The sequence below is a fragment of the Stigmatopora nigra genome, chromosome 6 (assembly GCF_051989575.1).
Source record: "Stigmatopora nigra isolate UIUO_SnigA chromosome 6, RoL_Snig_1.1, whole genome shotgun sequence".
NCBI classification, from domain to species: domain Eukaryota; kingdom Metazoa; phylum Chordata; class Actinopteri; order Syngnathiformes; family Syngnathidae; genus Stigmatopora; species Stigmatopora nigra.
In genome coordinates, this window is record NC_135513.1 from 12206545 (window position 1) to 12217483 (window position 10939).

Below are 10939 nucleotides of genomic sequence, written 5' to 3' on the forward strand. Positions count from 1 at the left end.
ACAAGATATGCTAAATCATGCTAATGAGTTAGCCCTTGTTCCTTATTTGACTCCATTTCCTGATTATTATACAAGACGTCTTCGCTCTGTTAGGTAAAATCCTTCTCTTCAAAATGAATGATTACATGCTAATTCTTTATTCACGTTTTAGTAAATCCTATTTTTTTTCCATTCATTTGCTTATTTGAAGCTACAGTTTTATGATTTTCATAGACTCGTTATTGTGTCATGCATTATTGTGTTGTAAATTGTCAGCAGGTGTGTTTAATTATTTATTTTGTTACAGCTGTGCATTTTCTATTTTAGTGTTTATTGGGATTTGTGTTTGTTAATTCTCATTGTTAAAGGTTAGAAATGAAAAATATGTTTAAAAAATTGAAAATATCAATTCAAACTAGTTGTAATACATTTTAAAAAGATGTCAATTACTTACATTTTGCTGTTTTTAGGTGTTTTCAATGTAAATTTCCATTTTATTTATTTATTACTATAACTAAATACCACGATACATTGAGCTAGCTTTTGATTAGGTGACCACGGTCCCTAAATTGGTTCAAACTGGCATAGTATCCTGCCTATAAAACGTCCACCTATACTTTTATACGTGTCCAGATGGCAAAGATGCCTTGGCGTCTGCTGCTGCTGCTCTTGGCGGCGACAACAACGGGAAGGACGGCGACCGTCGTTCAGAACGACCCAGCGACGCTGGTGAAGCACATTCTTGACAAGTACGTAGGTTTCGGCTTCCAGGAACAACTGTTAGACGTTGTTGCTGCTTTGACTTCCACATTTTTGTCTCTGCAGGTTGAACAGTCAAAGAGGGTAAGTAGAAGAAGCCGTTTGTGGGCGTTAGGACACCAAATTTTAAAAAAATATCCAAGATAAATTGCGTGTTTCCTTTAGTGGAAAGCTTCCCATGTTCAGTCTGGCTGTCAACATCCCGCGCAACGCAATATCCAACACGTACGATCCCAACCAAGTGGATATGGACGGCGTGAAGAAAGCCATGTTGGATTGCGAAGTCTTCTCTAACCAAGACGTAGTGGCCGCCACCGTTCTCAAGTGGTCCACAGTTCTGGATCAATGTCCCGACGCCCTGGTGCCGTGGGAAGATGTTCTGAGAGATTGTGGGCAAACTCGTATGACGTGGCGACAGGTGAAAGCAGACTGCGAATCGGCCGTGACTAATCACGCGGCGGATCACGCCGAGTACCGGGTTCTGGAGAGGTTCCAGAGTTGGGCCAATGGGAAGGGTAGGTCGGGTATGTTGCTATTTTACGTATATGCGTCACCCTGCACTAGCAAATGCACCCGCAGAAATCACGCGCAGAGCATCCTGAAATTGGCGGAGGCCATGATGAGATGGAAGAATCACGTGGTGGTCTTCTCCAAAATTTTCACGCCCCCGAATTCCCAATCAAATGACATTAAAGAGAGGAAGACCTCCCTTGAGCGCCTGGGGGACTCTGTGGGTGGTCTCCAAAATGTATTCCGATGCGACTCGGTCGGAAATAATAATAATAATAGGGTCTGCCGTAGTTGTTCTTCTGGCGGCGGGGTCACGCCTTGGTGTTATGACAAAAACGCCCAACCGAACGACTGCCTAATTTTGCCTGGACGTAATGAGCGAAACCGGGGGAAAAGGAGCATCGGGAAGCGCCGGGGGGAAAATCAAGCGTGTGCTGTCGTCCCAAGGGTCAAAGCCGCCTCAAGGGGTCAAAACGGTCAAGGTGAAGAAGCCGGGAGCGACCGGAAAGACATGGTCCCAGGTCCACCGGCATGGGGGACGAGCGAGCGCCGGAAAGGAGGGGCGCAGCAAAAGCAGGAAGGCCAGCGAGAGAGTGAGGAGGGTAAGAAAAAACCTAGACAGGGCGCCAAAGCTCAAAGACGGGGGTCTCGTGGGAAGGTCGGCGGTAGGCCTCGTGGTCAGTCTAGTGCATCTCGGGCTTGGGGTAGTACCCCTCCAGAGGGGGGCCGGATGAATGCAGCTCAGTCCCGTCGCGGATGGGGGAGACAACCTAGAAGGCGGGGCGGTAGTTCAGGTGGGCGCGGGAGGTCAGGTGGGCGTGGGAGGTCAGGTGGGCGTGGGAGGTCAGGTGGGCGCGGGAGTCCTAGGCGGGGACGTAGACGGGGTTGACGACAAGCAATGTCATGAGTGAGGCATTTTGCGTAAGCTTTTTTTTCTTTCTGCTAAATGCTAAGCTAGCTAGTTAATTACAATGCTAAGCTAGCTAGTTAATTACAATGCTAAGTTAGCTAGTTCATTACAATGCTAAGCTAGCTAGTTCATTATAAGGCTAAACTAGCTTGTTAATTACAATGCTAAGCTAGCTAGTTAATTACAATGCTAACTTTTGGCAGATTCGCACGCTTTCATTATTTTATTCAAACCCATAAGTATGTGATCACTCATAAATAGCAATAAAGCTTTCAAATATTCTGCTTCGTTCCTGTTCTATTTTTTTTTTGTATTCGCAACAATTATTTCACAAGAAATGACAATATAATGTTATGTTAATATACAGTAAGATTTGTGATAGTTATTTCAAGAATAAAACAAAAATGTTCTAATACGTTCATGTGTTAGCTTTTTACGCACGTCATTTCAAGGCGTTCGACCAAGAGAAACAAAAACATCAACTCCCAAAATGCTGTGCGCCCTGAGCAACAACTTGTAGTCACGTGAGCTAAGATGGCGGAAGCGGAGGCAGGCAAGAGTTCGTTGGTTTCTCTGCTCAATGGCATCGCTCAACAAATATTCTACCAAAACGGGGACGTGACAGAGGATCTCCTGAAAAGTCAACTTTATCCACAATCCACACAGCAACAATTCAATGTTTTGTACGAGAAAATGAAGGCGCTTCTTAAGGTAAGACAACCCCAATTCATCTCTAATTCAAGCAAAACAAAACAAATAGTTTTACAAGCTGAAGGCCGTTTGACAAGCTTATGCTTCATTTCACTCTTTTGGGGCTTACTGAATTTATAATTGTTAATTTGAATAGTTTTGTTGTTTAACTGTCTATCGTTGGTATTGTCCATTTGCATTTTTGGTGTGTTTGCTATTCCACAATTAAGCTCACAAAACAACGAGTAATAAGAATCCAAAAAATATATTCATAATTCTCAATAAAGAAAAAAAACGTGTATTTGTTAATTTATTTTGCCATTTGTCCAAAACAAAGCACTTCAGTCAAATAAAGTCCCCACAATGAGCAATAAAAAATAAAATTATATAAATAATAAGAAAATAATTTTAAAAATATGACTACAAATACATTGTAAAAGACAATAACAATTTTGTTTTCTATAAATCTATTGACCTCACATAGCTTAAGCACAACAGGCAGGATCGAGCCCTCTAGCGGCCACTTTTGGCACCGACATATCGTTTGCATTAAAAACAAAAAAAATTATCAATGTGAGAAACGCTGTCAGTAAATTGACTTGGAATTTTGCTTTGGCAGTCCGTGGCCACAGCCGACATGGACCACGCCCAGCTGGAGGCCTTCCTCACGGCTCAGACCCTCAAGCAGGGGGCGGGCGCCATCACTCCGGAGCAGGCCGGCGCCCTGGCCCGTTTCTGGAAAAGTCAACGCCGGCGCGTGCGGGACAGCCTCTTGTCGGAAAGCCGCTGGGAGCCCGCCCTCAAGGGCGTGTCTTGGAGAGTGGACTTGCAGACGGCGCTCGCCCGCGGAGGGCCACCGCCCTCCACGCCCGCCGGGCCCGTCGCCCTGCTGGAGTTGGAACTGGGCAGCAGCCAGGTGAGCTTGGTCAAAATATGCTTTGAGATAAATTACGTTGAAATATTAAATGCATCAACTTGGATAGAACTTAATAGCACCTATGTTTCCCCCATATTTTGTCTTCTAGGAGTCAGACTTTGTTTGCGTAGAGATGGACGACCACAATGTACAGTACGTCCTAAACAAAATGGCCGACATCCAGACTGCCATCGAGGCCATCGTCCAGCGCACGTGATGGCCGCGGAGTGGCAAGAAGTCGGATAAGTGAAGGTGGGACCAGTGCTGGAACAAAATACTGAAAAAAACAGGTGGCAAAATTGACCAAATTGCTCCAATGACGTCGGGTTGTGAAGAGGGGGAGGGGTTTCAATTCTTGCCAAACCGGACCGTTCCGGATATTTTCTAGCGATATTAGACTTTTTTATTTTGGAGAGACGAATTCCTGGACCAAACTTGTTAATTGGTCTTTGGGTGACCAATCAGCTTCAAGGGTTATTATACGTCTTAATAAACATGTTGTAATTTCAGCATGGATTTTCTTCCACTTAACTCTTTTGTGCACAAATTATGATATTCTGTTGTTGTTGTTTTTTAACCCCTGTAGCGTCAATGAAAGAGTTAATACATTTTTTCTATATTTGTTAGCATTGACCTCCCGAAATTGTCAAATCATGTCAGCAAACAGAAACCCATTCATTGGCGCTAGCTCCTCTCCCATTATGCCGTTTGCGCTAATCATTAGCATGGTGTGTTTAGCCTCAGGCGGGCTTCCTGATTGGAAGCGTGTGATTCCTCGCCAGGGCAACCCCTAAAACGCCATTCTTCAAGTTTTTCTGCGGACTTGACCATGTTCCCGAATGTTCCCGTGTTTCCCGAGCTGGGTCACAAAGCCGAAAAACCTTCCGGAACTCCCGCGGCGTTCCAGAAGTTTATTGAGGTGCAGCTGGGAGTCAACTTGGCGGTTTTAGCGAGAAGGACTGGATGTTTGCCGTGTACGCTGCTTCTGCTTAACGTGTTGGTTTGCTGCATCGTGGTGGTTCTGAGCTGGAAGGTCCGCCAGGACCGGAGTAGGCTCCTCCCATTGGTTCCGGCGCCACCCATGAGACAGTCGGGGCCGTCCTTTTGGAACGCTGAACAGCGCCGATTGGAGTTGAGCGGGCCTCGGGACTCGTGTGAAGCGGACCGCGGAGTTGTTACGCAGGTGACTGGAACTCTGTGGTTGGGCTGGTAGAGTCGTGCCTCTACTTACAAATTTTGCTTCTACTTACAAATTGTGTTTCTACTTACAAATGTGTTTCTATTTATAAATTTGCCTCTACTTACAAATTTGTTTCTACTTACAAATTTGCCTCTACTTACAAAATTTGCCTCTACTTACAAATTCGCCTCTACTTACAAATTTTTCAGGTTACAAAACCATTTTGTACGCAAATGACTGGTTCTCTTTCAATTTAGTTAGCATGAATGTATTCCCATGAACCAAACTGAGTTGGAGGCCCCCCTGGTTAAAACTCTGCAGGTCTGGGACTACAACACATTGCCCCGCCCCCTCCAGGACTTCCTACTCTACATGCACTGCAGGGAATCCAAAGTCCTTCACACTCCACGTCCGGGAAGCCTTCCAGCAGATCTTTTCCTACTGATGGCCGTCAAATCTCTGGTGCCGCATTTCGTCCGGCGGCAGGCCATCCGGCAATCATGGGGTCGCATTGGCCGTCTCGCCAACCGCACGGTAGCCACCATCTTCCTCCTGGGACAGACGCCTGCCGAGGACCATCACCCGGATTTGCGAGGGATGCTGGCCCGAGAGGCCCAGCTTCACGGGGATCTCCTCCAATGGGAGTTCAGAGACACGCCCCTCAACTTGAGTCTGAAGGAGGCGCTCTTCCTACGCTGGTTCCACCGAAATTCCTCGCGGACTCGCTTCGTCCTGGAGGCCCACGACGACACCTTCGTCCACACGCTCAAAATTTTGGACTTCCTGGAGACGTGGGCCCTCGCCGGTAGCGACTCACTTTTTAGCGGTAACGTCATTGACGACGGACGGCCACCTGTAGACCGGACACACCCCGATTTCGTCCCGCCGAGCGTGTTTACGGGAGTGTATCCACCATACGCCACCTCCGGGGAGTTCCTACTTTCTGGGGAGGTGGCGCTACGTCTACACCAAGTCTCACGGTCGGTCCTCCTTTTCCCGGTCCATGACGTCTACATGGGTCTGTGTCTCCACAAGCTAGGTCTGGTCCCACAGAAAAATGCAGGTTTTGCCAAGCGCCCCATAAACGATGACTATGAAGACGAGCAGGAAGTGAACAGTAAACTGATGGTGGTTAGCGGATGCACGCCGCAAGAGATGCTAAGGATGTGGAACACTGTGGAGATGCGGGACTGACAGGCAACAATACAATCCAGAATAGTTGTCATTTCAACCATAATTTCATGTTTTGACTACATTTTTTGTTCATTTGGAAATTCACTTCACTAAAATCAAAGTGAAATGTAAACTAAAATTTCCTGGGTGACCTCCTAACCATATTACTGATTTATTGTTCATTTACTATTAGCATTAATGAGGGTATCTTATTATTAACAGCATTTTAGTCTTTCCAAAAAGCCAAGAAAGGTCGATACCGTTCATAAAGGCAACAGCGTTTATAACATCTTATCAATGATAGCTTTCTAATTAAATATGAAATAAAAACCCATGTAAAAGACGTTACTTTCTATGCATTAACTGTACTTAATACAACTTGACTTTTCCTAATTGCGCTTTGGTTCCTCCTTGTGGCAACTTTGTGACATGACAGCCAATCAGCTCGCTGATGAGCCACAGCTGTGCCCAGGTGCACCCGTGGAATGAGCTCCCGCCATACGACAAGAAGAGGCGACGTCACTTCCGTCTCGACCCTTTCGGTAAATTAAAAAACACATTAAGACCAAACTTAATACATGCAAATGTTTGTTGGTAAAGTAGCGACGTTTAAAAGTCATGCGCTGGTGTTGAGCCTTGTGCTCGGACCTTTGTGGACCTCCTGCAAGGCACAAGTAAGGAAACACCAACGCCGTTTTTGACTCAAGTTTGCGTGCAATTGTTCACTGCTATTTTTATTGTTGTTTTCAGTATTATGAAGACGAAGCCAAACAAAGCCCAGGTCAGTCAAAAATAATTATTTCAAACTTATTTTGTATCATTGACAGTGGTAGACTTCAAGTTTATTTAAACTATAATTAGCCTTTGACGTCTAAAAACGTCCAATTCGTTTTGACTATGTGGGTTGGCATTCCCGTCTATCATTGTCAGCGAATGAGTTCAAGATGACGAGGCAAAATCGATAAAATTAATTGGTTTATTGGGTCATGTCATAAAAAAGAAATAAATTAAAAATTAACCCCACCTTACCCTTAAGATATGTTTAAAAGTCAAACATTTTGGAATTATTCATGCAGGCACATTTCTAGAATTCGATTTATTTCATATGGTGAAACTAGCTTAAATGCTATCACCCTCAAATTTTAGTGACACTCTTGATTACATTTTGTCATCAAATTTTTATCATCATTCAATAGAACTGATTTAAAATGAATACAATTATAACCTGCACAAATGCGATTCCAATAATACTAAGCTCCTTATCCTATGACAAGTATATGTCACCAATTTTCTTGTCATTTTTGTGACCGGTTCCTCTTTTTTTTGTAATATAACACAAAAAGTAGTTTTGGGGTCACACTGACTTCAAACCAAACAACTTATGGTTCACGTAATGTTAAAAAATAGCAACCAAAAGACCAAAATATGTTTGAATGTTGTAATATTACAATATGCACTTGTGATTTGGCATACTATTTTGAATTTTACTCTCGTAAATTATCCTTTTTTAAATTTGTATTTACAATGTACAGAAGGTGACGGGGGTACGGCGTTCTTCGCCCTGAGAAGCTGCCACCAAAGTCTCGGTGGTCAAAATGGCGACTTCTTCTCCCCCGACTATGTTTGCGCCAACCCCCCCTTGTGGTGCAACTGGACCATCCGGGCCCAACCCGGCCAGCGGATCCACCTCAACCTCCAGGACCTGACTCCCGACCAGGAATGCCACCTGAAGCAGGACCAGGTGGAGGTGAACGAGGCCGCCGCCGCCCGCCGTGTCCTGCGGGGGTGCTGGCGCGAGGCCTCGTACACGTCCCGCTCCGACACGCTGCACGTGATCCTGTTGATCGCCGGCCGCCCAGCTCAGCAGTACCGAGGATTCTACGCGCATTACCGTGCCTTCGGACCCCTCGTTTCCGACGGGATGGCGGACGTTCGGGAAGCGGGGTTCGGACCGATGGTACTGGAGCGTGAGGGCCATCCCACTTCTACGGTGTTTACATCGTTGGAAGCTAGCGATTCAAAAAGTGTTCAGGTGAGTTCTGGGGAAAAAAATGCTGTATTTGCTGCAAAAAATAGCTGATTTGTGGGTGTGGCTTATATGCTATTTGGTGGTTATATGGTTTTAAACAGTTTCCGATGTAGATTTAGCCTTTTTTCTTTGTTTCCAGATTTTTGGGTTTTTTCTTTACTCGTTCCGTACTGTGGCCTAAAAGTACTTGCCAGTTCATGACATATTTTTCTCAATTGTAATGAATTTTATAATAAAAAAGACACCATCTTTTTCTATCAGCCTCCCAATTCGCAGGACCCCACATGGTCTGAGACCACGCTGTCAGACTCCCCATTTGGATCCAGTTGGACGGAAAGAGGCTCACCCCGAATTCCTTGGGATCTACCCGAGCCCCTTCACCACTTAACTGGCAAGCGCAGGGATGTGTACCAAGCTGATACCCAAAATCTACCAACTGAAGCAGGAGGAAACAAAATGGAGCCCACCAAAACACCCACGTCCTCTGAAGAACAGTCACCTGGGTGGACTCTTTCACATCCTAACAAAATGGAGTCTCTTTCGGACCATCATGGGAAGTGTGAGTAACCTTTTTGTATGTATACAAATACATTCAAAAATTTTGAAAGTCAAATTAAGTTTATAGTACTCATTTTATTAACACAATTTTGTGTTGACAGCAGACCACGTCTGGAACGCTTCTCAAGATCTCCATCAACCTGGTGGTGAGTCCTTTTCTAATTTGGATCAAAACCACTCCATGTTCTACAAATTTCATACTCAACCATGTCTTCCTGGTCCAGATCGGCTTTTCGAAGTGTCCTTGGAGGTTCAGATGAGTCCTGACCACAACAGGAGCCAAAACCATTTGGATGAATCGCTCATGAAGTCAATCAAAGCTCTGGTTTGGTCTACGTCTTCTCTTTTTTTGATTTGGTTTAAATACTAAGCGTCTAATAAATGACGACCCATTCTTCAGGTCCTCCAACATCTTGATGGGCTTCGCATCCCGCTAAACTTGAGCTTCAAAAGAATTAAAAGGTGGGTTCCTCTTGTGGTTTCTGGGACCATTTTAGATATGAACTCCATTCCGCTTTGCGACTGGACTGAAATGGAGATTTTTTTTCAGGCTTCGTCTGGGAGAACTTTACATCATGTGGCTGAATGCGGGTCGTGGGGGTACCGAGGTTTATGACAACGTGCATCGGGGCCTGCGCCAGCTGCTCGGTCAAACGGTGGCAAGCCACGCCACGGTCGCATCGGTCTCTGTCGGAGGTAATGACAACCCACAGACTTTGTTTAGATTCTGTGTTTTTTTCTATTAAAATGGGGAAAAATTCAACAGTAATCCTATTAAATATCGCGGTTAATTTAGACCAGATGTAGGTGATGATAAAAAAAATGCCTTGTAGGGTCACTTCAATTATAACTTTTTTGCTGAGTCATAGGAGCAAGAGTGGCTTCCGCTAATGAGTTTAAGCATGGCTTTTCACATATTTATGAACTTAAAATATATATATATATATATAGATTTTCTAAATAGTCAATAGCAGAAAAAAATTAAGTCGTGAAGATGTGATAATCGAGGGATTACTTTAGTTCTGTTCAAACACACCAATATTCAACATCCAAATCATAAAACCCACCAAATATTTTCTTCCCCCCCCTCCCAAAACCTCAGACGTCAACGAATGCGGGACGCAACTGGCTCTGTGCGACATCAACGCCGACTGCTTGGACCAGTTCGGCTCGTACCGCTGCCGCTGCAAAGACGGCTTTCGGGATGCCTCGCACTTGGGACCCAGGGGGACCGTGTGTGTGGACCCAAAGGCCAAAGGTCACCACGCCAGCCGTGGCCAGCACCACGTGCCGTCCCGGTTTGACTAATACGTGCTATTCTGTAGCAGATTGCGACGGGGGCCTGACGGGGGAGACCCAGGGAGTCTACGTGCTCTTCTTCCTGCTCAGCGCGCTGCTGTTGATTTCAATGGCCACGGCGTGCGCGCTTTACCGCCGCCACCGCAGCGGGGCCTTCTTGATCAAAGGCTCGCCTGGGGGATATGTTGACGACACGTACGCCGGAGCCGGCGACCAGGCCCTCCCACCGCCCCCGCCGCCGAGTAGGAGCCCACTGGAACAGTGGCCTATGCACAAGGTTCTGGTTTTTGGTCTTGAATTGGTGTTGTGCGACTTGAGATTTCAAATTTGCTGACTGCAATGGGTTATTTGGGTTAAAATGGATTTAAAGATTAAAATCTCTTGTCTGCATTTCATATGGAAGGAGCGATGCAGTAATGTGGATCTTCAGCTTCTCCGCTTTGGCCCGCTGACCCCCTCCGACATCTACACGGACCCCCAAGATGGTGGCAAGAAGTGATGGAGAATCTTTTGGGAGATTACATTTTCTTTTCAACTTAAATGTCTTTTTTTCAAGAATTATAATTTATTTATTCTTTAAGATTCCCTGTTTCTGCTTTATTTATTTTATTTCTTATAAAGTAACATCCTATCCTACTTTAGATATATTTTAAAAAACGTTATGTTTTCTTGTGATTATTGTATATCTATTTTAGTTTGGCATCTTGTTTTTAGGAGGTAATAATTTTATTTACATTTTTTTTCTTCACATTTCCTTTGTTTTAAATATTTGATTTTAGTTTGCAGATTCACTTTATTTCTGTAAAAATTGCAATGTTGTCCAAAAACTAAAGAAAGTGTTGTTAGCCTATTAATGTCCAATAAATTAAAAAAAACTAAAATACAAGTTTTATTTTGAAGTATCCATCGCAACATCAGATCTGATTGTTTTATCTT

The 10939-nt window shown here is 44.6% G+C and overlaps 4 protein-coding genes across 5 annotated transcripts; all 4 read left to right on the forward strand.

Moving 5' to 3' along the window:
- Positions 1-15: 15 nt before the first annotated feature.
- Positions 16-2439, forward strand: LOC144198299 (uncharacterized). The gene is made up of 4 exons (XM_077719227.1): positions 16-93; positions 613-728; positions 805-822; positions 904-2439. The coding sequence occupies exons 2-4, from the start codon at positions 613-615 to the stop codon at positions 2135-2137; spliced, it is 1368 nt and encodes a 455-aa protein (XP_077575353.1). The 5' UTR covers positions 16-93; the 3' UTR covers positions 2138-2439.
- Positions 2440-2656: 217 nt separating this feature from the next.
- On the forward strand, positions 2657-4273 carry commd1 (copper metabolism (Murr1) domain containing 1). The gene is made up of 3 exons (XM_077719044.1): positions 2657-2869; positions 3468-3764; positions 3874-4273. The coding sequence occupies exons 1-3, from the start codon at positions 2693-2695 to the stop codon at positions 3979-3981; spliced, it is 582 nt and encodes a 193-aa protein (XP_077575170.1). The 5' UTR covers positions 2657-2692; the 3' UTR covers positions 3982-4273.
- Positions 4274-5301: 1028 nt separating this feature from the next.
- Positions 5302-6320, forward strand: b3gnt2a (UDP-GlcNAc:betaGal beta-1,3-N-acetylglucosaminyltransferase 2a). Its single transcript, XM_077719042.1, has one exon. It carries the CDS (start codon positions 5317-5319, stop codon positions 6136-6138), a length of 822 nt encoding a protein of 273 aa, XP_077575168.1. The 5' UTR covers positions 5302-5316; the 3' UTR covers positions 6139-6320.
- A 262-nt stretch (positions 6321-6582) lies between these two features.
- LOC144198220 (uncharacterized) lies at positions 6583-10583 on the forward strand. 2 transcript variants are annotated; one of them, XM_077719128.1, is made up of 11 exons: positions 6583-6791; positions 6868-6898; positions 7650-8149; positions 8408-8705; positions 8806-8850; positions 8929-9029; positions 9105-9166; positions 9255-9400; positions 9807-9962; positions 10033-10280; positions 10407-10583. In XM_077719128.1, exons 1-11 carry the CDS (start codon positions 6696-6698, stop codon positions 10500-10502), a joined length of 1779 nt encoding a protein of 592 aa, XP_077575254.1. In that variant the 5' UTR covers positions 6583-6695; the 3' UTR covers positions 10503-10583. The 2 variants fall into 2 exon arrangements, with proteins under 2 accessions (XP_077575254.1, XP_077575255.1); XM_077719129.1 differs by having other exon boundaries at positions 8809-8850.
- The last annotated feature ends 356 nt before the right edge of the window (positions 10584-10939 follow it).